At 41.9% G+C, this 27,575-nt stretch overlaps 1 protein-coding gene and 1 long non-coding RNA gene across 6 annotated transcripts in view; one reads left to right on the top strand and one right to left on the bottom strand.

Annotated features, from left to right (window-relative positions):
* Window positions 1-5,642, bottom strand: part of LOC126639281 (uncharacterized) — a 122,603-nt gene extending 116,961 nt beyond the window's left edge. For 2 of the 3 annotated variants that reach the window (XR_007628769.1, XR_007628770.1), the window contains exon 1: window positions 160-5,642. This is a non-coding gene — a long non-coding RNA (uncharacterized LOC126639281). The remainder of the gene's footprint in view (window positions 1-159) is intronic. The other variant, XR_007628771.1, reaches the window with a different exon arrangement.
* A 681-nt stretch (window positions 5,643-6,323) lies between these two features.
* PHACTR3 (phosphatase and actin regulator 3) overlaps window positions 6,324-27,575 on the top strand; it is a 94,967-nt gene continuing 73,715 nt past the window's right edge. Inside the window, exons 1-2 of one of the 3 annotated variants that reach the window (XM_050313949.1) lie at window positions 6,496-6,611; window positions 7,010-7,095. Coding sequence is in view for 2 of the 3 variants with exons in the window: in XM_050313945.1 (XP_050169902.1) it covers window positions 6,518-6,611 (94 nt within the window). In the remaining variant the exon portion in view is untranslated. Of the gene's footprint in view, window positions 6,612-7,009; window positions 7,096-27,575 lie in introns of all 3 variants that reach the window. The other 2 variants (XM_050313945.1, XM_050313944.1) reach the window with 2 other exon arrangements.

Raw genomic sequence — 27,575 nt, 5'->3', positions numbered from 1 at the left:
GTTAGAACAAAACATTTTTAGACTACATGTTAATAATAAAACAAAAATCTAGTTGTGCAAGTGGACCTTGAAACTTGAAGGACTTGGCCCTGCAGAAGTAATTTGTAGGAGAGAGAGGCTTAAAATATCTGGGTGGCTCACAGATGATATTAAACTCACCTTGGGAATTCCTTTTCAATGCATTTTTTTGTGTCCAGCCCTAGAAAGACACAATTATATAAAAATGAGAAGCGCATATAAGGGGCAAGTGAAAACAGTGGGACTCTTTGTAGAAACCATCAGACTTTTGGCCTCACTGGAAGAGTGTGCCAGGCCAGATATTGTACTTGTTGGATAAAGATGTTAAAGGGTTTGATTCCAAAATATGAGATCCAATGAGATGCCAGCTGCATAGTCTGAAGGTGTTTTGATGACAATTTACTGCTGTTTGGAAGCAAAGTGCATTTTACAATAGCACAGAGATGCCCATGATGAAACTGTTTTGACTTTGCTAATGATAGTGTCAGTCTCCAGCCTTGAGTCATGGAACAGAAGATCCATCTGATTCTGCCTTGGGCTAACTTTTCAGGCTAAAAGTTCACCAGTAGGACTGATCCCAGAGAAACAACCACTGCCTCTGTCCATCAGGTGAGTTGGGATTAAACTGCTGAGCAGCCTGACCTTCCAAAGCCTGCAGCAAGATGGCATTGGCACCATTAAGAAACAGCACCCTGAGCTGCAATACAGCAGGTGAGGAGCTGCCATGACACAACTGTCCAAAAAGTTAACACTTCAACAGAAAAACAAGTTAGCTCAGTCTTTGCTGAAGAATAATTTCTCAAAAAGACTTTCTGCATCTGTAAAAGAGCAGAAGCACAGCCCCCACAGCAGTGATCTTACTGCACATACATATTTTGTCTACATGAGGATGTAACCATCCCAAAGATTACTCTATCCCTGATGAATATAAAACTAAATAAGAGTTTTATTAGGGAATAATAATAATATGGGAACTGGAACCATGACTTTTGGGGAGTCATGTGATACATGACTTCAGTCTCAAAAATGATATTGCTCTGCTAACCTGGACCTTGTTTATTCTGAGTTCCAATCAATTTGGTCTTTCATCCTCTTTTCTTCAGCTGCTGATCAACTCTAGACTTCCTAAATTTCCTTCAGTGTAATGAAGCCCAAGTTAGCTCCCAGTTATATGAAGTTGTACCTTCTGTGAGATGCTCATAAATCCTGAATATTATGATCTTCACTAGATTTCAGGTCCTCTGGAACTGCAAACTGTGAGCTACTGAAGGAACCTCTGTCACTGATTTCACGTTTCCCTGGCCCCTAGAGTATTTTAACTTGCCAACAGCCAAATTTCTTGTGTATCATGGTCAGTGTGTGAAGCAGCAGCTGAAGTCCTGTGTTACCCAAGAAATGAAACTGATGGTGATAACAAAATGCCATTGAAGTAAATGTTGAAACGCCAACATGAATTGAATCAGAATTTTGCCCTGCAACTGCATCAAAGATTCCTCAGCTCTCATCCAATTAGCACAGAACACTTTTCCCTTTCCACTTCTGCTGACAACTGAATGATCTTCACTATTTGAGTTAATTTGAAAAAATTACATGTCACAATTATTCCAGAATTGGCAGCAAGATGAGCTCTGAATCAGAATGTACTGTTTGCATGCAATACATAATAAAGAGAAATGACAGCTCTGAGAAGGGTACAAGTTATCCAAACTTAAGATGGATATTAGAAAAGGATTCTTCCCCAGAGGGTTGTTGGGCACTGAACAGGCTCCCCGGGGCAGTGGGCACAGCACCAAGGCCGACAGAACTCAAGGAAGGATGATCCTCTGGGGCCCAGGGTGTGACTCTTGGGGATGATCCTGTGCAGGGCTAAGAGCTGGACTCGATCATCCTTGTGGGTCCCTTCCAACTCAGCACATTCTGTGATTCTGATGGTCTTCCTTTCCATTATTCCCCACCTCTTCCTCTCCTGTTCCTTCCCCTGTGAAATGCCAGAGCAAGCACTGGAGTTGTGACCCAAAGCCAGTGTGGAACGCAGCGCTTCCTACAACAGCGCGGGAGCATCACACCCGTTCAGTGTGAGTGTGCACACGAGGCCACCAACGAACAAGTGCCTGATGCTTATTCATTTTTTATTTGCTTGCCATAGTAGAACAGCACCGTGCTTTGGAGGAGACGTTTCAGGTCTTTGTAGTGCCGAAGTTGTGAGTGCTGGCTGACATTTCGTCTCTTCTCAGTGACACGCACGTATCGTCCTGACAAACGCAGGCTCAAAATAGGCCCCGTGGCCTCTTTACAAAGAAAGCATCTGAGGGGAAAAAAAAAAAAAAAAAATTAAACCCACAAAATAAATAGAGACAAGAGCCTTTTGAACATGGGAATGCTCCTCTTTATTGTTACAGGGAGCACTCTGAACTACAGCGAGCTGGCAGGAAAAATCTCAAAAACTAGGTTAAGACTCACAAGCACAAACAGAACAAGTGCTTTCTGTTGCTGCATCTAAGAAACTGCTCCTAGCAGGGCTATTTGTGCCTTGGCCATCAGAATAATTTGAACATGAAGGCTGATATTGGCAATCCAAATGCATCCTGGATTCGTTTTTCTAAACAACACCACGAAAAGAAACATCAGTTCTGCTCAGAGGTCACGTGCAGCTTCAGACTAATGAAAATGAGGTTGTTTTAATATTCTGCTGATTCGAGAAAAACAGCACTGACATGACTCACCTCTTTCCTTTCTCCTCAGGGAATCATTCCTTTCTAACACAATTTGGTTTTCTCTTTATATAACTAGCTCATAAAACTTGTGCATTCAGCTGTCTGAGAAAAAACAAATTAATCAAACCTTGCACACCATTTATATCATTGCATTTTGCAAGATTTTTACAAGCAAAGTCGTATCAAATGGAAATGCATTGGTATGCTTGTGGACTATGCATCAAAATAAATCTAATTAAATAAATTGTATTTTCCCTCTAGTGTTCCTTGTGTGGATATTTCATTTTAAGAAGTATTTTCCTGTAACTGAATGGATGCCAGTTGCAGAAATATCTGCTACTAAGCTAGAAAAATTTCATCATAACTTTTCATCATAAATATCAAAGGCTAGAAATCCTCTGAGAGAGAACTAAACATATCAGATCATTGTACTTTCTGGGAAAACGCTGCAAACTTGTTTACCACAAGACTGCTAGAGTGAGAAAATAAACCAAATAAAAGGATGGTCATGTTTCTACTAATAGTCATTCTGATCCTACAAATATTTTTGGTTGTGACACTTACAGAATCATACCAACTAGTAAATGGAAACTTGAGGAGTATTTTTCAGGTGCTTTGTACCCACAGGAAGAACCAGGCTTAGTTTCATTCCCATTTCAGAGGGATTTACAAATCAATATCCTTAGAATACATTGGTTAGTCCCCGCCTTTGTCAGCTTTAAGTCTGTGAAAACGCTCCATTCCTTTTGGTCTTTCAACATGAAGACCAGATTTTGCCTCACACAGATTCTTCCTCTCCAAAGCTCTGTCCCAGGAGGAATGCAGAGCCTGCTTTAAGGTAAAGTAGTGAAAAGTGCAAATAGATTCTTCATCATCATCATCATGCAACTTGAAAGTAAAAGACATGCAGATAATCAGACTTTTTACACAAGATTAGTTAGCACCATAGGTTTAAATAATTTAACACTGTTTATTTGCTGGCACCCCCTCTCCCACACATCATGATGGTTCATTTGGGAAGAGCAAAGTGGCCCAGGAGCAGCTCCCTCAGCTGGCAGGAACCCACCTGGGAGTTATTCCCAGAATGAGTCTCTTGGTGCCTGGTTTGGCAAGAGGGAGAGAAAATGAAACACTTTATCAAAGTGAAAACAGCAACGCAAATTCCAGAATTGTTTGACTATTTTCTACCAGACAATGTTTTTGTTCCAAAGGAACCCGGCAAAGTGTCCTTTATTGAGGCAACCAGTGTGTCAGCTGGTTTAAAATACATCCATCACATCCTCTGTGCTTCTATAGCTACTGAAGCTGTCTTGGAGATATTTTCTTGGGTTGAAAAATACTTTAGTATATTCAACCTTGTACAAATGTTTAAAAAGAAATCAGTATCTATCATCTCAGAAGGCAGCTCTATTGATTAATGCAAACAGACTTTCACAGAATTCACGAGAAACCATCAGCATTTTCTAGCATGACCTAAAAGCTATATGGAGAAAAATCATTTAAAGCTTGCTACTTCCTCTCTTTTTTGGGACTAAAAATAGATTTGGCTCATTATCTCACTTGGCACCTTAATGTATTCCATTGCATGATGGCACAGCTTAGATTACACCACCACATGCTTCTTCTTCCTCAGGATCTACCTTATACATAGCAAGAAGGGACAGTTCTCATTGAAAGAGAAACTCTTTGATATTTTACTTCAAACCTTTTGTTCAGTTTCTGTTCTCTTGGCAATATTCCCCCTCATTAGATGCAGCACCTCACCCCAGCCATGGGTTGAGGTTACCCCAACAGCCACACTCAGCCTTTGTTCAAATGGAGTCTCGGAAGAATTTTCTTACCAAGCTTCACCATTAAATGTAGACTCACAGACTTTTTTTCTTTCCCCAAAAGGCCACTACGTTGACCAAACCTCAGGAGACACACAGCCCAAAAGGTGACTCACAAACAAGATGTGTGAAACTTCTGCTTAAAGAAAAAAGGCAAACACACTTCTCAATGTCACAGATGGGATGTTCGTGGGGTAAAACCCACCCAGCGACCCCACAGAGCTGCTTTGTTTGCACTTGCTTTCAGAAATGGCTAAAGCATATTTTCTTTAGATAAAGACAAGCAAAATAATTTCCATGTATTTCTGGAGAAGCAGAGCAAGGCTCTTCTTGGTGGTTCCAGGTAACAGAATAAGAGGTAATGGGCAGAAACTGGTGCATAGGAAGTTCCACCTGAACATGAGGAAGAACTCCTTTATTGTGCAGGTAAGGTTGTGGAGTTCCCCTCACTGGAGATATTCCAGAACCACCTGGACACAATCCTGTGCCATGTACTCCGGGATGACCCTGCCTGAGCAGGGAGGTTGGACCAGATGACTCACTTTGTTCCCTTCCAACGTCACTCACTCGGTCACTCTGTACGTGAATGAGGGACTGCACTAATGGAAATTTTTCTGACACGAAGTTTCATCCCTAAAATTTGGCAAACTTATACCTGTCTAACCCCAGGAATCTTGCTGAGCTTCACATACAACCACTGCTCGAGTCAGCCTAAGGAATGTGGCTGTAGGTGAGTGTATTCCTTAGAGCCAGTTCCGTGCAAAGACAAAAGCAGTGTCTGAGGCACTGCCCCGCCGTAAGAAACGAGGGGAGAAACCACACGATCCCAAGTGCTGTCTGAGCATTCTACAGTACACTGGATAGCGATTAAAAAGTATCCCTGGGTTTTGCAGGTCAAAACTCCAAGGAAACACGACCCGCATCACCGGGAACAGCAAAGCAGCCCCGAGTTGCGCAGGATGGGGAGGAGTGACCTTGCATTTAAAGAAAAAAACCGTGAAACCAGATACTCACTTTAAACAAATTCGCAAACGGAGCTATTCAGTCGAGGTGGAATACCCCGTTTTCCCTGGGTATTTCCGTGCGAACCCCTTAGCCAAGAGCCCACCGCCCGCCCCAGCGCGGCCCCGCCGGCTCCGCACAAGGTCCCGCCGCGCTGCGCGGGGGTCCCGGCGGGGCGGACACGGGCAGTGCGACCCCCGCGAGTCCTGCCGCGGGGGAACCGGCGCTTTCCGACCCTCCCCAGGACACCCTCCTCCTCCTCCTCCTCCTCCAGCCGCGGGTGGAGGCGGCGGCGGACCCCGAGCCCCGCGGTGCCGGAGGGTCGCACCGCGAAGCGCCCCGAGGGTGGGGACGGGGTGGGCTCGGGGGGTCCCGGGGGGTTCCCCCCGCACGCCGAGGGCGGGGCGGCCCCTCCCCACGCCCCCCCCCGCCGAGGGGCGGTCGGGGCGGGCCCCGCGCACCTGCGGAGCCCCGCCTTTGTGCAGTGCAGGTGCGGCGCCCACCCCCGCCGTGACGTCACACGGCCGCTCGCGGGGCACCATGGGAGAATCCCAATGTTTTCCAACGGATGCGCTCAGCAGCGCGGCTGCTTGAGGCGACTCCGGGAGCGACGCTCGGGGGAGGGGGCGTCCCGGGAAGGGGCGTCCCGGGAGGGGGCGGCGGCGGCGGCGGGGGGCCGGGCCGGCGGCCCGCGCCCCTGCTCTTCCCCACCCCGGCTGGCAGCATGGCCCACCTCCCTGAGGCGCCCGGAGCTGCCCCCTGAGCTCCCCGTGCCGGCGGAGCGCACGCCGCAGCCCTGCCGACGGCGCCGGGGAAGATGCTGCCGCGGCTGGTCCTGCCCGGCTGACGCCCCTTCGCCGCCGCCGCACCCCCGTCCCCATTGTCCCCCGGCCGCCTCCGGCTCCATGAGCGCCTCCTCCTCCCCCCTCCTCTGAGCTTCCCGCCCTCCACCTCATGGCTGCATCGGAAGAAGGGACCGGCTGCTTTCTCCCGCGAGGCAGGTCGCAGAGTGACCCCAGCATCCTCACCGACCCCGGGGAGCGCACAGGTAACTGCCCCGGCGGCGCTCGGGGGGCGGGCGGGGGCGCGCCGGGATCATCCACCAATTTGTAGCGCGCCGGGCAGGGATTGGGAACATATTTGCTGCGGTAAGTGCTGAAATGATGCAGCCGCTTAGCTCCAAACGGGATTAGAGCGGAGCGCGTCCCGCGGCGATCGCAGTGTCCGCTCGCCGGGTGAGCGCGGGGGGCGCGGCCGGAGCCGGGTCCCGGCCGGGGGTCCCCGGGAACGCTCGAGCCCCCGCAGGGATGATTTATTACTTTGGAGGGGTGGGGGAAATGAGGGCTAATAAAGCAGGCTGTTTGCACGGGATCGCCATGGAGACAAGGGAAGCAGAGTCATAATTAAACGCTTTCTGCCCACAAGAAGGTAATTTTCACTTCATAGGGAGAAGCGTAATCGCCTTATGGAGACACAGAGGGTGGTGCTGAGGGGACACAGCCCAATCGTTAGGATATAAATACAATATTGTGGTGAGATTTTTTTTTCTTCTTTAACAATGGCTAATGGTGTTTTCAGTTTAACTTCACTTTGAGGAGTAATTCTAAATGTCTGTTGGTGGTGACTCAATAATTTCAGACTGTCATAATCTAAGCAATGATGAGACCTTTTAGAAAAAAAAAAAAAAACAACAACAAACAGCTACATCACTTTGATGTGATGTGATTGCACGGGAAGGCACAACAACAAGCTGGAAGCAAAGGGTAAGAGCCAGTTTGGTCTCAGTTTCTCTGAATAGATGATGGTCACATAAGAGCTGGCAGGCTTCTTTATGAGGAAAGGGGTAATCAAAACAGCATAAAGACAATGAATGGGGTGTTGATCATCACTGCCCACTACACTGAATTCTAAGCCTGGAATCTTGGGGTTTGGGTCAGGCACTTTGAGCCTGCAAGAGGCAGTCCCTGAATGCAATTTTGGGTTGAACTTTATTCCAGCCTTTCTCAGATTACTGAGTAAATAAAATATTCCGGGCTCTATTCACACACCTGCTCTATTGCTTCCTCTGGAGCCAATGAGGATATTAATAATATTTGTATCTATTTTACGTTCTTCTGTTTATTTGTCTTATCAAGCAGTTGTGAGCACCTTGCTCTGGAGTGAAAGACAAATTAAATTAAGGCAAACAGTAGATGATTTATCTCTGATTACCAACTGTTCCAATACCACAAGTGAAGGGAACAAAGGACTCTTCTTACATGAACTGCTCGACTCACTCCCAAAGGGGCAATCTTGACTGAAAGAGGAATGTATGTTTCTGCCATTTGATTTCTGGAAGCAGAAGTGACTAATGAAAGGCAGGCATATGCAATCTCAGCTTTAATTCCTCTATATTATTTTCTGCTAATTAATTACTTTGGCCTTCGTGAAATGCAACAAAGAAACTCCACAACATGTCCGACAAATAGACAAAGATATAAACATTATTATGCTTTTTGTTAGGGGAAAGAACTATTGAGTAGCATTTTCCCCCCTAATACAGGGGTCAGGAGATAAGCCAGTGTCCCATTGCAGAAGCCAAACTAAAATACAAGAAAGGTTGTCTTTTATAGTATTGTGTTATACAGACAATATGTGGAGAGAAACAAAAGGTGATAAATACATGTGTTTTTTTGTTCAGGTAGGTATAAATAGTCAGTAGCAGAATTAGCACATTTGATGAGCTTTTCAGGTTTTAAATTTGTTTGTCAAATAGTGTTGAACATCTGTATGCCTTAAAATTATAATAAAATGAACATAAATTGATTAATTTAAATAAAATTTGCGGTGTTGTGAGTAATCATTATGAGCAATTTCATAACATGGAATAAAATTTATACTATTTTAAGAATTATGTAAGCTAGATGACATAATTGTAATTTTTACTTATTTTATTAACCTGGAAAATAACATTATCATTATCATTATAATACCAACATAACCATCCATGGACTCCAAGTCCAAAGACAGACTTAGGAGTGTGAAATGATAGGGACAAAGTTTGTGTTTACATCCCAACCTTGCTCTTAGACAAACCAATTAGAGAAGTAACTGTGAACATGTAGGATTTAACTTAAAAACTGAATTAATTTTTATTAACGTTTAAGTCATGCATTTAAATCATACAGACAAATAAACCAATACCAAAATACGGATCACTGCAAAAACCATTCCTGCTTTTAGGTGGCATTTGAACGATGCCAAATTCCTGCTGGAGATGCACTCTTGTCTTGCAACGTTTTTTTGAGTGCATGATGTGGTCAGGGATTATTCTGCACCAATTCATTTGGCTGTGTCTACTGAGGAAAGTATATGGAGGCAGAAAATGTGGTAATAAGTGGTGCCTAGGGTTCCTACTGGTGGTGGGGAGAATGCTGGAAATAGTTTCAGAAAGATAAGAAGGAATAAAAGTGCCTTTGTTTTAATTGGAGCAGCGATTTTCTCCTTTAAGATAAAATCATACATTTCAGACTGGGTTTTAAGTGAACTGTTTAATGGCCACTGAGCAGCATTTTATGAGAATTAGTAGAGTACAACAAAGACTGGACTTCATATTTGAGTCTGTTTAAGCTCACTGTCACACTGAGTGAAAGCCTTAAAAAAGGAATATGTCCTCAGTTTGAGGAGCACACATCAAAATGCTCGTGTCTTGCTTAGCTATAGGCTGTCTCCAGACCAAGCTGTTGTTAAAAAAGTGAGTTTCATCTTTCTTATTCCTAGAATCATAGAATGGTTTGGGTTGGAAGAAACCTTGCAGATCATCCTGTTCCACCCCTGCCCCTGGCAGGGACACCTTCCACTAGACCAGATTGCTTTAAGCCCCATCCAACCTGGCCTCAGACATTTCCAGGGATGTCAAGAATTTCCTTATATTATATCTTACATCTCATATGTCTTTCCCCTCCTCCATCTTTCCAGATAAGGATCGAGAGAGAAAGGAGAGTCTAAAGAGAACAGATTTCAGTATCCCCATCTAATTGAGAGACAGTTGCACAAAGCCAAAATATTGCTCTCATTACATCCTTCCAGCAGTCACAGACCATAGGAAAGATTGGCAATCTCATTTGATTTGTAGTCATAAAAGAGAGGGCTGCACAGACTGAAGAAGAACACCATGTCAAAACTCTGTATTACTTGAGCAGATACAGACAACCATGACAATGTGTGAAAACGTCAACCCCTCCCCTCCTTAATTTGGGGATAATCCATTTGGATTCGAGTAAGTGTACATTGGTGCCATCACGTTTTGCTCTCTGTGCTGCTACTGTTCCCTCCTGGCACCATGCAAGCAAAGAATGCTTCTTCAGGATGGGCATTCCTGAGTTCTCCAGCAGACCTTGCCAGTGGTCTGCTGTGTGTTCCTTCTCCTCCAGTGCAGGATCTGTACCAAGGCAAGGAGCTGTTGTGGTGGAATTAGTAGTGTTAGATGTTGTTAACAGCTCTGCCATCATAATTTCTTATTGTTCTCCTTGGAGAAGGCTGATGGAGGGGGCCCCTCAGCCTCTACACTATTTGCTATGATGTGCTTCAAGTTCAGACAACTTAAAGCTATTTTAGAATAATTGTTCTAGTGATGTACAACTATGTCTGTGCCAGACACTAATTCCCTTTTATTTCTGTTGATACCACGTGAGATCAGCAGCACTGTGCTCTGAAATAACTCATGGAGAGAACAACTGCATAAGACTTAAAGCTTCTTCCTCACTGTTTCTGGTTACCATAATTCAGAAGTTCTGTAGCAGGAGACATCCTTGTAAGTGTTCTTCTAGGATGCTAAGAAGAGAATTGAAGTGTTTTTTTCCTTTTGCATCTTCTCTCTCTGGGCTGAAGGCTGACCTAAACCCAGCAGAGCCTCACAGGCAGTGTGAGGACTCAGCCATCTACGTAATGCCCATGGGAGATCCTGAGTCAATAAACAGCAGGTATAGGAATACTCTTTACTTCAGCTTTTTATTTCTTCTGTTTTAAAGCTGTAACCTACCCTGGATGGACTGTGCCACTCCACATGCCTGTCGTTGTTTTCTCTTAACTTTTTGGGGCTGATTGATGCTGCTAAAGATTTTAATTGACTCTTGTTACCGACATATTTGTTCCTTCAACAAGTTTGCTCAGTTTGAGTCCTGTGCAGTGTTAGGGAGCTTGGGAGCAATTGGGAAGCTGTGCTTTTCTGCCTTAGCCATCATGGCACTGGAAAACTCAGAGATGTTGGAAGCTTCTGGCAGGGAAGGTTTGGAAACTCAAAAGCTTATTAAAAGTGAAGTACAGGAGGTTTGGGCTGCAGATGCTTGTAGGGAGCAAAGGGAAGGCAAAGAGGACCAAGGGATACAACTGGAGTGCAGATAGATTGGTGCCAGCTTTCTGAATCTGATCGAGTCCTTTTTGCTGCAGATCTATTCCTTCCAGGCCCATAATTCAGAAAATCTTTTAAATGTGTGTGCTGAACTTCAAATAAGGGCTTAAGACAAGGGAATTGATAGCAGAGGGACAGAGAAAGATACTGTTGGTGCTCTGCCTGTCAGCTGGCTGGTGCTGTCATCCTTTTGCAGTCATTTGGATCACTGCTGCTTAATCAGGGACTTAAAGGCTTATCTGTGATGTCTTTAGTTGTTGCATAAATTTTCAAATTTGATCCCAGAACTTGAGCCAGGCCACCTATAAAAAGTTGTTAGGTTTTTTTTGCACCAGAAAAGATTTGGTTTCCATTTCATTTTCCTGTATCAACAAGTCTGTTCTGTTAACACAGTTTGTTTTGCCTGCATTGTATTTCTTCTGAAACAAGAAGTATACCCAGGTCTTCTACATCCTTTCCCCTATGAATTTATGAACAAAATTAAATAAGCTGATCAGTGCTTTAGCTCCAGTTTATAACTGAACCCTGTGTTTAATGTATATGAAACTTTGTGATGTTCTCTCACCCAGTCACAATGTTCCTGTTCAAGGTTCCTGTTCAAGGGGCTCCCTGTAGAAACTTAGTGTGGGGAGTATACTCAGGAATACTCAGTGGAGATAAGAAACATGCAGGATATTAGTTAAGAACCCATTTCCTTTTCAATTGAAATCCAAATTTAAGTCCTGTAAGGCTTCCCAAGACATTTGCTATTTGTGTGAATGTAGAGTTTTTTATAATATGGCACCTGAAAAACCACCATATTACCAAGTACTACAATGGGAGTTATGTTTTAGGAGGTGGTCTACTGTTCTCTTGAGGTCTTTTCCTTTCTCATCAAATTCCCAGCCCCTTGCTGGTCTGATCTAACTGGACCCCAAGTGATGCAGAGAAACTTCCCTGGAAGCCCAGAACTGCCTTTTTTTCTCTGTCCTGCAGCAGAGAATCTCCTGTTACCCCAGCACCCCTCCTCCCTGGTCCATCACTCATCTCATACACTTGGCAGTTCTTCTCCAGCATTTTCCAGGAGGGGAGAGAGGAATCTCTGCATTTCTGGAGAGGAGAGTGGGCACAGTGTACTCTGGCGACCTGCATAGGTGGGACTTGGTAGATGTGGATTATGTTACTCCAAATGCATCATTTTGGTCCTGCACCCTCTTGGATTGGTGACAGTGCTGGGGTATCATTACACTCTGCACACTTAATACAAACTGCTTTATGCTGCTTGCCTGAGCATTTTACTTGCTGCAACCCTCCTTAGTTTGTTTTTCGGGATTCAAGAGAGAGCTTGGGGAAGTTATATTTTAATGCTACTTTTGCAGAAATTAAATGAGGTCAGTTAATAAGTATGCTACTCATGTTGAGGCTTGGTTTTAGGCTTTTCCAAGGTTTGACTGTTCCCAGTGTTTGGAGATTTGTATTTAGACAAATCTTAGAGTTCTGTAAAGGAAATACAGACCTTTAATTGGGAAAAAGAGTTTTACAGTTGTCTTTTCTCCTAAATCCCAAGTTGGCAGGTAGTTTGAATGTTGATGAAAAGACACTTAGACCATTAAAACCTCTTTATCCAAGAAGTGGAAATACTGATTATACACCATCATAACCTAGACTGGATTTATGGGAGTGAGGTCAGCATATCAGAAATGTCTGGTGTTGTTTTATGTTTATCTTTGTCTCTTTACAGGCTTTATTTCAAAACAAAAGTAAACCCCAAATTTGATTGCATACCTTGAGTACAAATTGCTTAATTTACACATGTAAGAACTTGTGCACACAAGTAGTTGCTTCTCTGTGCAAATAAGATAAACTCATGTACGTCAAATAATAAAAAACTTCACCCTTTAACAATGAATGAAGATGGTTTAAGATTATTCATTCAGTTAATGTTTGCACCACACTCTGAAAATGGAATTAGTTACATAATGCTGGGAGTGATATTTATCTGGAAATGTAACTGAATATTTTAGTGAATAGTTAAATAACAGTGTTAATCTTTCACAGTCTTTAGTTTGGGAACTCTGTTTCAAGATGTCCCAATTTGTACTGTAATGAACAGGCTACACCGTTTATTTATTTATAACGTGGTGGGTTTTTAACCAAATTTGTGGCTCTTTGTTTTTAAAACTTAATGCATAGAATTAATTACCCAGGCTTCTCTGAACAGGTCAGATCTATAAATACCAAGGGTAAGTAAAGCTAAATATGATACCTTGATTTTGCTGCAAAATGGAGGCAGAGTTTGTATGTAATACAATGGATTCTTTGTGCCCATTACACCCTATACTTTTGTTTGAAATTCAAGTTGATTTATGGTCTAATGTATACACAATTTATACATGCCCCAGAGAGAACATCATATACCTACTTGATGCAGGTCAATAGCTCCATGCTTGAGTCTGCATAAATATTTCAGTAAGATGATCTGAATCAAAGGGGATCTTACCCTGCTTTCTGTAGTACAGTAATTCTGTAATCACATGTGGGTCAGGAATGTGGACCTGTGATTAGAACTGAAGAAAGGCATGAAGCACTTCCTGACTGTTCATATAATGAAGAGACAGCTCATGTGTTAACTTCCTTAATATTTTTTTTTCTTAACATCCTCAAACTGTTCTGCTGCTGCATAACCAGCAACTGGACGTAGATCACTGCATCACATCAAACCAGTGAAGCCTTCAACGTTTTCTGAGGGCTGCTCCATCCCTCAGGCCATGCACTCTTCCCTGTGCCTTGCCCATATTGATCTGTTTGGAATGGCTGTCACATCTCATTCAGCTCCTCACAGAAATCTGCATCTTATCTCTTCACCAGCCTGCACCAAACTTAGGTTTTTATGCTTATAAGAGCATAAGAAATGCTCTGCTGGGTCAGGGCTGTGCTCTAGTCTAGGACTGTTCTTGATGCTGTTTAGGGAGTGGGTACTTGCCCAGCCTGGAAGCTTGAGCTGGAAGCAAATGAAAGGTGGGTGAGTGAACACAAGTGAACTCCAAATGGAATGGTCAGGGTGAGTCTCCTGTGTCTGCCTTCAAATAACACACACAAGTGGTGATGCTTTGGGCAAGTTTGCTCAGCATCTAGAACCGGTCCTGCCCTCTTAGGGGAGCTCAGACAAAACATGAGTAGAAATCCGTCTCCAAGAGAGTTTCTTGGCTCCTGCAAGTACTTTTTAATTGTTTCATCATGAATGAGATGAATCTGTGTGGAATATTTAAATAGAGCAAACATGATAGTGTATGCAACACTGACTTAATTGGGTTTCTCTGAAGTTTATGCTTTGCAGATGGGACTTGGTAATTTTGTAAGCTCTGCACTTATGATAGAAGAAAAAATGTAGGTTTTTTTTTTTAAATATATATTATAGGAACTATGTAGACTGGGAGCAGCTTTCTGGGATTGTAGGGGTTTCAAGGAGAAAAGCATCCTATTTTCAGATACAGCAGTTCAGCTTAACTTCAGCTTAAATGTTTCCTTCCCTGACAGTTGACTTTGCTCTATGTTCCAGTGCCTAGAAGCAGAGAATAAGTACTCATATTAGACTCCTAACTATGCAGAGAAAGCTCCAGAAAACAGAAAATGGAGTCCTGGTCTTTCACTCATACAAATTCTCCACTCTTCCACCATAAGTTTTAAAAGCCTCGTTTCTTGTTTAACTCAAGAAAATGAACCAAAATATACCAAAAAAAATGTATATCCTGCCTAAACTCCTGATTCTCCTCAATCACAGGAGCACATATCAGCCATGGCCTGAGGCTGGTTGCCTTGGACCCTCACAGTAGTGGTTAACTTAACAGATGACATGATCAGAGCTGCATTTTCTTAAGGCAAACATAGGGAATGTGAACAACAGCTGTCAAGATGGATAGCAGAGGGACCTCTTAGTGTTGTGGTGTACATTTTCTGCTGTAATTCAACCAGAAGAATAAACTGAAAGGAAGCCAAGTAGCATGTAAAAGTACAAAGAAAAGTCCTTCAAAAATCCAGAATGTTGTGTGTGAATGAAAATGTGTTAACAAGGGGCCCTAACTCGTAACAGACATTTATCCTGTATCTCTCTTCTTTAGTCCAAGGAAGAATCATTGAAGACAACACAACAATCTGGAACACTGGCATTCCTCCTACCTCACTGGGTTGGTGCCTCCCTACATTCTCTTGTTGTCTTGTGAGACAGTAGAACTTGTTTCTACTTCTTTTTACTTTTCAGTCTGTTCTTTCTAGTTTTTTCACTTTTCCTGCCATCTCATCTGAGTCCATTCTATTAGTTTGCACTTTTCTCCTGCCTTGGCAAATGCAGGAGCTCCCAGCTCCAGAGGCCTTTCTCCTGAATGATTCTTCTGGAAATAAGATGGGTGTTGCTACTGTAACAATAGAGAAGCCAGCAAACCCTGCCTTCCTACAGTTCTAACATTTTCAGGCCTCAGTGAGATCTTAAACTGTTAAAAATCTCATTTATCAGATTTATGAGACTTATGATTTGAGATTGGCTCCTCTCTTGTCTCATGAAGTGTCAGACTGACTGAACTCTCTTCCCTTGAGGGCACTCGCAGCGTCTCTTCTGAGTGGATGCTTTGGTGTGTAAGCAAAAGTCACCTCACACTGAGGCTTTTCCTCCAGGTGAGACTTATGAGGGTCACTGGTGTCGTTTTTCATGAACTAAACCCTTTGTTGAAAGTTGCCAATAAGCTCCAAAGTTATTGTGGGTGACGCGAGATGAAAAGTGGTTAAATAAACCTCTTTCCTGAAAGAACCTGAGAGCAAAAACCAGGGGAAGCTGTTTTCAGTAACTTGCTGTTCCATTTATATTTTTCTCACTCTTGTTCTCCTAACACAACTTCTAGGATGTGTTTAGGCTTTATTCCAACACATCAAAGGTCTCTAGTTCTACCAACCTCTTCTAAAAAAACTGCACTGTGACCTGAAGCATTACTCATCTATCTTATTTGGGAGAGGAGATTTTATATAATCAGCTAGTTTGTGTCCTGCACCTGCAAAAAATCTATTCTGCTTCCCATCCTGGGACTTAATATTTGTCTATTCATCTGTTTTTTTGAGGATTTTAAACATATTTTGCATGTAACTTATTAAAAAATCAACAACAAGAAAAACCCCAACCAGGCCACCAACCACCCCAACCCAAACAAAACCCACACTGCCAAGAGCTTTGCATTTTGAGACCATGGTTTGTTTGGCTGCTTTAATGAAGGAATTATAAAAGAGATAAACTACTGAATATATTTTTAGTGGCTTAGACATCATAAAATATCAGCAGAGAAATACATCCAGACTTTCTGAATAGGTGTGTACAGAATGAAGTTTCCACTCTATCCAAAAGAGCAGATCTCTCAGAAGGAGGATACATCTTTATAGATATTTTTTAATTTATTTTCTCATCCTATTAAAAGAAATTAAAGTCTACTTCTGGTGGGTTTAATTAATTAGTTTTTAATTCAAATTCCCCTTCTCCCTCAAGAAATTCCCCTGTAATTTGCCAGCAGAGCATTGCAGGAATCTTTTTTAGATCTTGGTAGCTGAAGTAAAGTTGTCTGAGAACAAAAACTACTTTGGAGCAGATTAATCTAAATGTACATATCTAAGAAGCAAAAAACTTGGCAGTAGATACCCTGATTCTTCAAAACTAACTTTCATTTTAAGTAGTTTCTTGAAGAAAGAGAACTTTAGGTATTACATCATGTTTTTTCAGAAATACTGATTTTTTTAAGCAGAAGAAAACTTTTTACATCAGTAATCTGATTTTTAGCTGGATAATGTCTGTTAAAATGAAATCATGCAGACTTAGAAATATCTTTTCTGACAGAAAGGGATGAAACTAAGCCTATCAGAACCAATGGCAATCCTGCAGTTTAGAGATTTTGTCGTTGTTATAGATCATAATATTCTCATAATACAACAGAGATTACAGAAATATGGCATAGTCTTATTTTGTCTGACATTGTAAAGAAAGAAAGACTTAAAGGATTAGTCTTGGTAACTTAGCAGTTCCTTTGCAACGTATTGTGATCTAATAGGAAATAATGCAGCACATTTCCTGAACATGAAATAAAGCCTCTGGCCAGAATCTCGTTAATGCCAGAAGTGATTTAAACCCAGTGAGCAGGCCCAGTTCCCTGTCCCAGAAATGACAACACAAGATGTGACGCCTCGTACTCTAATGCTACAGAAGAGCATATCATGCATATGATTAAGATATGATTCAACACGACTAATTCCTCAAGATTCACTTCTCTTCATTGTTAGAAACCCAAGGACAGCACAAGAAAGCAGGATTAGGTTTGAGATGGAAGCTGCTACTTTGACAGGGAATGAAACTACTTTCTTTTCCAAGGTCTGTTGAGAGGGCTGGGCTAAGGAGGCAAAGTTAAATGTTTTTTCCCTCAAGTGGGCTGAGCACCTAATTTACACATTCATTGGACACAAAGCCTCACTGACTGTGCTAACAAATCACATAATGAGGCATTTGCACACCCACACACATTTCTACACGTGCTGTTGCTCATCTTGCACCTGCAGTGATGGTGAATAGATGTGTAATTGCATCTATGAGTTGTTGAAAGAGGCTACAGGCAAGGTCTGTGTAGCTGGAGTAAATGGCTGCCTTTTTGCTTCACATTGCTGTGGTCGGCAGCTTTTTGGGAGCTGTTTTAGCACAGAAATCCTGCTCTGCCATTATACAGCTCTCAAAGGCTTTTCCAAGGAGCCTGTACCGGCTCTACAGGTGTTGGCATTGAGTCATGAAAGTGTTGGGTAACTGCTCCACGGGCTCATGCATCCTGCAGAGTTCAGAGCTGATGACACTGGGAGACCAATAAGCCAAAGTTCAAGCAAGCTCAGGTCTTGCAGCTAAGGGAAGTTGTGTAGAAGAGGTCAAAAAGTTGTACTAGGAGATTCCCCTGGGAATAACAAATATTACGTGCTGAAATCTGCAAAATTTGCCATGCACGTGCTGCTGATGGCAGTGCTGTGTTTCCTGTCTTGCAGCTTCCGAGTCAGATATTACGGTCCCTCGACACCAGAAATCAGTAACCCCATCTCAGAGGGGCCACTAAACACCCAAGTCATGTTCCAAACTCTGCATTCATGGCTGTTCTTGTGAAATTTTGAATTATACCTTCTAAAGCCCAATTTTTTTGTTCCCCCATTTCTACACGTAACATAGATCTGTGCAAAACCAGAATCATGGATAACCTGGGTGTTCTGTAACCTCCAGAAAAAGCACTGAGATTTTTTTGTAGGCATTTTATCATTGCAACAAGCAGGACTGACCCAGTGCTCCTGCTCTCATCTTGTCATTAGGAGAGCTTTCAGGAGGTAGGACTTCAAAGCAACTCTTCCAAAAGGCCTGGAGTGGTTTTAAGCAGCTCTTTTATTTCCTTGTTGTTCTGCACAAAACACACTCTGCCCTCTGAGATGCAAAGAAAGCTCCATCTATCCCACTGCCATCTAAGTGTGCTTGAGGTGACAGCCTTGTTATTTAGGGTTATTTCTCATGACAGATGGGTTATTTACAGCAATTGTATCCCAAGGATGTACATAGTGTCATTTTCATAAATTGTGGGCAGCTTTGGAAGCCTGAGTATCACATGGATTTCTTTACTCCTATGCATTTATCTGCAAATCAGTGAATTGAAAGTGGCTCCAACATCAAATTCCAATAACACTGATGTTTGAATAGTAATTATATATTTTTTAGAGTTTTGTCTGAAATGCAACAGTTCTAACTATGCATTTTTAATGGGCATTTCACATATGTGTTTGATACCAGTGACCATCAGTTTGTTTGGGGATAATGGCAACTCCCAGTTGCACATCTAAACCAGAGCATCACTGTAAAACTGTTGGCACAATTGAAGTGCCTGGACAGTAAACTGTGATTCCCTTTCAGATCTTGTGCTATCATATAATCCATATCCACTGAAAATTGATTTGACATCCATAATCACTGTTCAATTGCAGGATCTCCTAAGAAGGCTATTTTATAGAAGTGAAGATAATGGCGTAGAACAAGTATATGGTTTTCTCTAATAAGCAAGTTATTCTGATTACCCTGTCCTAATAGCATAATTGCATTCTGTATGTTCTCTCCTCAGCAATAACTCTGGTAATTACAGTCTGCATGTGCCCCAGGTCCTGGGAGAGCAAGGGGGTGGGGTTTGGGGTTTTGCTGTTGTTGATGTCGTTGCTTTAATCTAAATTTCGAAAGTGTTTGCCTGGGTTTTTCTGCACTGCATCTCTGGGCAAGCTCTAGGGCAATCTATGGGATAAGAGAGAGTAGCCATCAGGTTTTATTAATTTGTCATTTTTCACCATTGCTGCCGAAAAAAATAATGATTGCAGCCTTTGTTGGTGGAGGGAGGTGGGAAAAGGAGAGGTAGGGAGGGGATGGCAGCTATCACTGTTACCTTTATATTTGGTGTGTTTTCCTGTCAACTTATTGAGTGAAAAGCACAACCCAGCCTGGATTTCTGACATTTTCTTCCTTCATGGCTCTTGTCACTATGAATCTGTCATCCCTGCAGTCACATTCTCAAACTAGCTCGGAGTGAGCTTCTGAGAGAGCAACCTAGAGCACCACTTTCACCCCTAATACCCATATATAAGAGGTTGCTCAAACTTCAGTTATATTTAGGACTGAATTTCAGCTGATGAAGTACTACTGTAAGAGCTGTTCCTCTCAATTTAGAAGAGCCAAGAATGAAGCCATTTGGTCATCATGAGAGATGAGAACAAAGCTTTTAGATTCAAGAGGATTTAACTGTGGAACATTCTTGTAGAAGTGCTTGAACAAATCCAGTCTGATAGTCCTTAAGAAATAATACATAACCATCCTCATTTTCCATTTTTTCCCACCAAAAGTTACTTTAACAGTTGTAATATTCTAGTCCTCCTGTCCCCAAAAAAGACTCCAGAAAACCCAACCCCAACCCAAGTTTAGTCTCCCAAAAAAGAGAAAAGCCAGGCAATTACATATGTAAGTAACTAAGTTATTGCTAATGGGTTTATGCAGAAAGTGTTCAAATATTCAGATCACAGACAGCATTAAAAAAACAGCCCTAGAACACCCCAGGTTTGACAAGGTCCAGTAACCCATCCTGATGATGTGACTGAGTTCTGATGGAAAGGACTGGAAGGACAAGCTCAGTGCTATTGCATGGGGAATTCTTGTTGCATAAACAACCACCTCAGTTCTTCTGGGAATACTGCAGTCACTCCAGGATATAATATGGTTTGCAGTTTGTTAGTTCATGAAATGCACTTTGTTTACAATAAGAGATTAATGAAATGGTCTGGGGTCTGAAACAGAATTTTTCAGCTCTCATAGTTTTGCAGCTGATTTAACCATTCACCTGGAATTGTGATGCAGAGCAAGTAATTGCACGATAATGGCAATTACAGTAACTAACAGGCATAATGAAGTGCTTTGCATAGGCACTCATGGGATTTTTGTGCATGCAAATCATTCGTATATTTTGTACAAATTTTCTTCATTGTATGTAGAGGAACTCCCTTGTATGTTGTTGCCTTTCATTTTGCACAGCATTTTGTGCTAAACATTCAAAGAATTCAAGCCCACAGTTCCCACTGATCTATATGTTATGACTGACTGCTGAACCAAATTAGATGAATAATGCTCTTTTTTTTTTTCTCATCAAAGGCTGATTCTTTTGTCTAGCTGTCTGGTAGATCAAGGGCTGTCTTATTTACTAGAAATACACAAATTTTAACTGAACTTTGAGAAAATCCCTTTATGTGTCTTTAGGGCCTTTCTTGAGAATGTACCAGTGGAAGGACTTACTAGAGCTGATAGCACAGAGGCCAGAATTTGCCAGAGTGCTTTTCTTCCTTTGGTTTTGTGTAATTATTTCAATATTCCTTCTTTATTTTTATTTTTTTGGAGACTGAATAAGTCATGCTACTGCATGTCATTAAGCTTATCCACTTTGCCTTGCTCTTGGTTTCTCCACACCTGAGATGTGCCAGTTCCTTTCCAGAGTGAGGCAGGCAGAGTCCCCCACGAGCCCACGGCTGCTGTGACTGTTTCTCTGGTAGGGTGAGGGTTTTTCTCTGTGTGTCTTCCCTTTGGGACAACTCTGATGAGGTCAGCCTTGAGGAATCTGCAGAACCCATTTCACTGTGAAATGGAGAAAAAGAAATGGGGAGGAATCCCCTGAATTGGGAGAACCAGCTTGCAGAGGAGGACATTCCAGAGGGCTTTAGCTCCATCAGAGGGATGGTTTGGCAGTTCTGTAATGCACCCTAGACTTCTCTCAGGGAGCACAATGACTCACTGCAGAGGAGACAGAGCTAATGATGGTTGAAGAGTCCTAATGATGCGTTTTGTGTACAAACAAAGTACAAATCCATTATATTCTGCTTTCATTTTATTAATTAGTTATTCATTACCCAATGCACTGTCAATTAAGCTGCTCTAAAGCAATTCGTAATATTCTCCTGTTCCTTTTATCTCTAATAAATATGTCAGTCTCTGATTAAATGCCTGAATGGTCAGAACATGTTTAGGGGATATGACATTGTCTACCTCTTCCCAGTATGACCCAAGGCTCTGATGACATAATTAAAGCATGCTCCAGTGACCAGACCAGCTCCCCACAGAGTGCAGCCTCAGTGGGCTCGTCCAAAGTCATAAGGGTTATGATTCCACCTAAAATCAGCCACAGTGTCTCAGTGTACACCCTCCAGGAGATCTCAGTGTGCTGATGTCTCAGAACTCCCCCACTCAGCCTATGCTGGGCTGAAGCACGTGGCAAACCCCAATAACAGTCTGTGGTTATGAAAATCACAAATTCTCATTTCACAGCGTTTGAAAATAGATGAAGTATTTAAATTCTCACAAACAAGGTACCAAATGGTCGTGTTAGTCTGGGAACACACTCAAATGGTTCAATCTATTCTAATTTGGGTAATTTCTCCTAAAAATTATAGTGGTCTCTCCCATTTAACAAAATTAGGCAACATCTGTGCAAAGCAAGGTTTGAATAGCCAAGCATATGTTTTGCACACATGCAAATAAACTTAATTAAGAGTTACACTCAGTCACAGAGTGAACTGACACGAGGGATTGGACTAGGACTGAGCAGTACCACTTGTATTTGGCTGCTGAAGTCAGACAATGCACATTTTAAACACACAATCAAAGGCAATATGGAGATACAAAGTATGAGGGTGCAAAAGTGTTACCCATCAGGACCTACTTGCTCAGCTATAATGGATGGCATTGCATCTGACTAAAACAGGAAGGGCTGTAAAACCAAATTTGGGTCATGCTATCACCTTAATTAGTAGCTCCTAATCTTGCTAAACTTACTGCCTTCTCAACCAGTCAAAAAACCTCCAGACTTTTGCCTCCAGTTCCCCAGATGACCTGTAATACCTTTCAGATTGCATTTTATTTAACTGGTGCTGACTTGAAACGTGAACAAGTTCTGTCCTTCTCAGAAAATACAGAAATAGCTAAAAATGTGAGTTGGAGAGAAAGTCCTCCCTGCTGCTTTTTATAGTCACAGTTTGAATTTCATGCATGGCAGTAGCTCTAAGGCACTGGAGCTATTAGATCATTTTTAGTTCTACCTTTTATGTGAGCTGTTTTAGAAGAGAGGAAAACCTACTCAAATATATTTAAAGATAAAAGCCAAACATGAAGCGCAGCATTTTGAATCAACTCATCAATGGCATCCACGAGCCAACTGCATCTAAACCAATCCCACAGAGCCTGAAACCACAGCCTGAACCTGTACAGCAAAGCCTGCCAGATTTAGTAGGGTGGGTTGTTTAATCCCCGTTGTAGCGCTGGGACAATCACGTGTGCTTTGTTTTGTCATTCATTCACACCAATTTTTGCCAGTCACAATAGTCTAGTGTTGGTGGCTTTATACTCAGACTGGGGGACAGCTGGATGGGGAAGCAGTGGTTGACTGGTACCAAACATACTTGACCTCCCTGATCTCTGGTGGGATGGATTTTCAGCTGGTGGGAAATGTCTGTCTCCAGGGGGATCAGGAGAGTTAACTCAGGCTGGGGAACTGGTGTGTTCTCTTCTCTTTCACTTTCTCCCACATCCACCCCCATTATCTTTAAAATGTTTTAACTGCTTCAGCTGGGTAGAGGAGGAGAAGAGAAGGTAGCTTTTTGTCAGAGTAATTGCCTTGTTCTCTCAGTTTTAATTCAGATGGTAGGCCTGTGTATCCTCACATTTAGGAAAGCAATCCTGAATTGCTCTTGAAGAACCAGCCTGAAAAAGTCCTCCAGATATGTCTAATGAAACATAAACTAAATGGGGTGCAGAAAACCCTGTAGTGTACTGCCTTAGCAGAGGGCCATTAATTCTTAGAACACAGACACAAGTGCTGGATCCACATCTGAGCTTGCAAACGTTGCTTGCACTTTCTGGGGGAAGTCTGGGGTCATTGGACATCTTCCTGCAAACAGTTCTTGTTAGAACAGGTTTCTGGGCAGTGGGGAACACCCACAGCAAATGACAGAGTTGTTCAACTGCTTGTTTTCTGCCTATGTACTGGAGGCAGGTGTTTACCTAATGAAGAGATCCAGGGTTTTCTCTGAAGTCTCTAAAAGTGTTTGAACCAGTTGTGCACCTTTGTCTATTATATTTGTGCTTCCTTTTATTTCAAAGGGATTTGAGGGTACTTAGTGGTTATTTCTAAAACCATCTCCTGCTGACTTTCACTGGACCTTGCAAAGCCTGAATTCCACATTCCTCTTAAACACTGTGTTCAAAACCTTGTGAAGCAGTAAGTATTAACATTGTACTAGAAGGAGTGCTTGTGATCCATTCTGCTATTTGATTTTTTCTTATGCTTTCATATTTTATATATGCTGACTCCTCTTTTTAGCCAAAGGTATTTTTGATTTGAGGTCTCATAACACTGGGATTGGCCTTTCCCTCTGATTTTTTGCAACCTCTGGGCTGACTTGGCACACTAATGATGTCTTCCTGAGGTACTTCCTTTACCTAAGTCACACATTTGTGAAACAAGAAGTGGAAATGTACAGGCACTTCAGTGAAGATCAGAGGAATCCATATCTTAAATTTCTTCTTTCAGTACTGCTGTGCGAGAATAGAAAAATATTTTTGCCTGTCCTCTGCTCCACGTGATTTTTAGACACAAAGACCTTCATTCTGTAGTAGAAAGATGCTCAGACAGGTTTCCTGTTAAAAACTACTATTCAGTCTGTTTTTGTAATACAAGAACATCTGTGTTTTCATGAGCAGAAGTTCCGCGTTGCTGAAGTAAGAGCTGAAAAGATCTTTCCGTTTCCATTGAGGAAAACAGTTGAACTTCCATCTACATCAAAGAGTCTCTATCTGAACTCCTGGCCATTTTAATGGCTTTCTCTAGTAAATCTGAAGGCTAGAAGATCAGTTGTCATGGGAACTGGCAACAGATGACTCAAGCAAACAAAATTAAATGTTGGCTTGATGTCAACAGCTAATCCAGTGCCCTGCCAACTGAAATCACAGCTAACGCGGGCCGTGCCCAGCAAGCTGTGATTTGAATGGAGCTGCAGCCAAAGATAGTTTCTCACCCCAGGAACAGGAGAACATTCTAAAAATTGAAACTAATGAGGAGACCCAACAACTTTGGAAACAGTGAAACTTAGAAAAACATTGTTTATAATTGTTGAGTTAGAGCCTTAACAGCTACAAATCAGAGTTTCTTCTTTGACATCAGAATCATATCAAATTAATTACCATTTCAAGATCTGTCTTAGCATTTTCAGGATCCATAAGATTGATTTGTGCTGGGACAGAGTCCAAAAATTGTTTCAAGTTGTGGTTTTAGTGCATCTGTTATCTAGAAAATCCAATTCTTATGCTATAATCTGTTTTACAAAGGAACATCTTTAAGCATATAATTTTTAGACTTGGAATTTCAAGACTGTTTTTTCTGTCAGATCATACCTAGCTTCTTTTGTTCATTGTCAGTAGATTTGAGGGTCCAAAAGGCTACACTGAGGACTGTAATTAAGAGAATATATCAAAAATTGTCTTCTACATACAGTGCTGAAAAATACAGTCTTGGTTAAGAACAGTCTGCTAATACTTGGCTCCTCCTAGTAACTGTTAAATTAGCCCATATGGAGTGTAATAGAAAATAGAACAGTCCTGAAATAACAGAAGAGTGTGTTTAGAACTTGTTTATATAAACATGGACTATGAAATTCCGTGGAGTTTCACTTTTGAAAGTACAGTGGATTAATTAACTGTTAAAATCTGTGTGGACACTCATGTTGAGAATTAAAGTGAGCTTGATTTAATTTAGCTTTATTCTGTTCCAAAGTAAATGAACCTAAATTGAATTAAGATTACTTTAATTCTAGGATAGAGTGTTCATGCAAATTTAGTGTGGTTTAATTAAGCTACTTCAAGCTCATGCACTTAGGTAATTTGGATTAGATTTTGTGAAGCATTTCCATGTCAAAAAGCTCTTGGGATTTATGTAAAGGACAACTTTTAGGCTGAAATGTCTTTGTGTGCAGTATCAATCTGGTCACTTAATGTAAATGTGCAGTGATTGACTTTTCTCTTTGTTTTGGGATTTCCCATTTTATTGCCACGTACTCTACACTACAGGTTATTTGATTGGGAAGATTTTTTAACCTCACTGCACCCACATCACTTAGAAGTTTTGGGAATTTCCAACTGTCAGCATGGCTTTGTTGTCACTAGTAGATGGCCAAAGAACTTATTCAGAACCTGTGACAATTCCTTCTCTCAATCTTAAAGCACTCATTGGCTTGATACATAATAAACCCAGCAGGACCTCATCTGCCTCTTTACATGTATAAAATATATTAAGAAGCCTTCTGAGTGAGCATCTCACACTCCTCTAGATCAGTTTAAGGTCAGGAATAGATTAGTCTCAATGTACCCAATGCACCTCCGTGTTTCAAGTCCGCACTCAGAGGGAATGTGACTCAGCCAAACCTACACAAAAAGAGTCTCTGGGTACATCCATAAATGTGTTTATGGGACTGAAAATGAGTGTCTGTCTCAGTCCCCACACAAGGGGGATCTGGTTCCTCTTCCCTGGGGGTGTATTTGAGGAGCAGACAAGAAGTGGAAAGAGAAATAGGCTTTTCTGTGCCCCTGCACTGCCCGGGCTGGTGGGTGGGTCTGAGGCATTGCACACACACTGTAAACTGCTTCACAAAAAGGCAATTTGTGGCTGGCCTATCATGGAGCAAAGAGGGAGTTGTGCTACAATATCATGTCTTTGGAGATTGTGCAATTTATGATCTTTGTTCAAGACTGTGCCTAAAGGCACGATTTAGCCCATATATTGTACACAGAGAGTTCAAAGGAAAGTACATGTGAGTGCTGCACAATTCATCTGCCTGTTCTTCCACTGCAGCTGCATTGTGCATTACCAAAAGTAAATAATGTTACAAACTCCATCTCACATCTCACTGTTTGCATTATATTCCACGTAGAATGGTCCATAAAGAACGCAGTTAATGAATAAAATATAAGGTTTAGCTTTTTGGAAATCTTCTTTATTTCAACAAGTATTTTATTAATTCAGGATTTTTCTATGTGTTGGATGGGAGTTTGGACTTTTTGGTGAATCAAGGCCCTGTTTGTGTGGGCTCTGCACAGTCCTGAGCTGGCCGTGGTGCTGAACACTGGCGTGGTGCTCCCTGGCCTGCATTCCAGCAGCGCTGGGACTGCCAGGAGGAGGGAGAGACGTGTGTTTATGAGGATATAGATCATGCTGGGATACCTTACTCTTATTAACTGATTAATGCAGAGCCAGCCTCAAATTCTTGTGGCAGTTTTTTGAGGGAGGCTGATGAAGAGAGGCCCAGATCAGCAGTCCATAAAAGCGTTATTGGGCGGTAAAGTCAACAATTCACGACATGCTGATCTGGATCTATTTACATGGAAGAAAATAGTATCCAGTTTAGTCCTCAGAGCAACGGAAATATGGTCTCAAGGCCTGTGCCATGTGCACTATGCTTATATTCACTTGTTAAATGATTTATCCTATATGGGGAAGACAGAAACCCGTGTTTTCAGAACTGACTACAAACAAAATTCCTACTTTTACACAGTGCAGAAATTGCCTTCTCATTGATTATTCTCTTGAAAGAACATCACAATTTCAAGTGTAAAGGCAAGGGAGGTTGTAAAGTAAGGCTCATATAATGTGAGAAGAGATAAGAGAAAATCCTAAAGGGAATTACAGTTCAGTGTTCCTGCTTTTTGACATCACTCTTTTCACTTTCTCTAATGTTGACTGGTGAAAAAATGGTCATCCCTCTTTCAAGTGATACACTTCAAGTGATGAATGTTATAAGTTACAAGGATCTTATTTTAACAAGTGAGAAGGGAGATACAGATTGTGTGTGATACGAAGCTTTTCTACCGTTGTCTGAGTGGAATTTTCTGTTGTGCTTCAGTGTTTTTGCCTGAAGGTCAAAACCATATATTTGGGACATCTGTAGAAATATAGGTAAATAATTGATGGATGTGGACATGGATTTTATTTATAAGGGTTACATAAACAGCTCATAGGATCACAGAGTGATTCAGGT

This window comes from Myiozetetes cayanensis, unplaced genomic scaffold (genome assembly GCF_022539395.1).
Source record: "Myiozetetes cayanensis isolate MyiCay16 unplaced genomic scaffold, myiCay2020 scf19, whole genome shotgun sequence".
NCBI classification, from domain to species: Eukaryota; Metazoa; Chordata; class Aves; order Passeriformes; family Tyrannidae; genus Myiozetetes; species Myiozetetes cayanensis.
Note: the sequence above shows the minus strand (reverse complement) of the source record. Positions and strands in the feature narration are given on the sequence as shown.